At 40.5% G+C, this 1,006-nt stretch overlaps 1 protein-coding gene across 1 annotated transcript; it reads right to left on the reverse strand.

Moving 5' to 3' along the window:
• Positions 1 to 209: 209 nt before the first annotated feature.
• LOC149557291 (pathogenesis-related protein 1C-like) lies at positions 210 to 800 on the reverse strand. The gene has a single exon (XM_089831982.1). It carries the CDS (start codon positions 757 to 759, stop codon positions 283 to 285), a length of 477 nt encoding a protein of 158 aa, XP_089688108.1. The 5' UTR covers positions 760 to 800; the 3' UTR covers positions 210 to 282.
• Positions 801 to 1,006: the final 206 nt, after the last annotated feature.

The raw sequence follows: 1,006 nt of genomic DNA on the forward strand, positions 1-1,006 counted from the left end.
GCCAATATTTATCGAATTGGAAAATTAAAACTTACATATTCTATAATGAAACATAATAATTGCATCCATCCATAAGGTTTGATTATCAAATACAGCGTACATGAAACAGTAAAATTACGTAGACCATTGCGAGAAAGACAATAAAAACATACTGCATATCCTCCTAAGCGAAACATGTAAATACGGATAAATTTATTCAGTGATCACCATTGAGAAAATGGTCAGGACCAGGTATTATTTATAGCAAAATACTAGATAGGTGATAATAATAGAGGCATGGAATCAGTAGGGCTTCTGTCCATCAACATTCCCAAGCGGATTGTAGTTGCAGGTGATGAAAATGGCACCGTTGTCACATTTAACACGAGCACATCCGAGCTTCTGCGAATTCTTCCACACGACTTGAGTATAATGTCCGCAAGTTTTGCCTTGAGCACATGTATTCGAATTATAATCATAATACTGCTTTTCATCAACCCATGACTTCACTGCATCAGCAGGAGTGAATTCGGCACCTTGTCCCCAAAAGATGTTTTCTCCATACTGACCGCCAGAGTGTTGAAGAGCACAGTCCCCCTTGCGTTGATTAGCGTAGTTCTGCGCATAAGCAGCGACAATATCATCCCACGCGAGAGGCCCAACTCCTACTTGAGACCTCGCATCGTTCTGAGGGTTAAGAAACTGCGTTCGCAAGTCCTGACCTGCGCAAAGTTGCAGGAAACATGCAAACAAAACAAGCCACATGAAGGAAGTATTCATCTTGTCTAAGAGATACAACTCTTTGTGTTGAGAATACCTAAGGCAATGCTGTTATTTATAGCCGATCAAAGAGGTCATGGATTGCTTCTAGAGTTGCGATTCAAATTGAAAACGGTGAACAATTCAACATATTTAGTTATTCCACAAATTTAGCGCAATCCCGGGTCAAGCATTCCTTTTCCAGGTCAAGCATTTCTTGAGGATATGCCTTAAAACTTCGTTCTCAATATGCCGTGGGGTGCTTTCT

The sequence above is a fragment of the Cupressus sempervirens genome, chromosome 5 (assembly GCF_028749045.1).
Source record: "Cupressus sempervirens isolate cs-2001-9-10 chromosome 5, ASM2874904v1, whole genome shotgun sequence".
NCBI classification, from domain to species: Eukaryota; Viridiplantae; Streptophyta; class Pinopsida; order Cupressales; family Cupressaceae; genus Cupressus; species Cupressus sempervirens.

Excerpts from the sequence above, each read along its gene's own strand:
- LOC149557291 (XM_089831982.1), bottom strand. The coding sequence starts at position 759 with ATGAATACTTCCTTCATGTGGCTTGTTTTGTTTGCATGTTTCCTGCAA.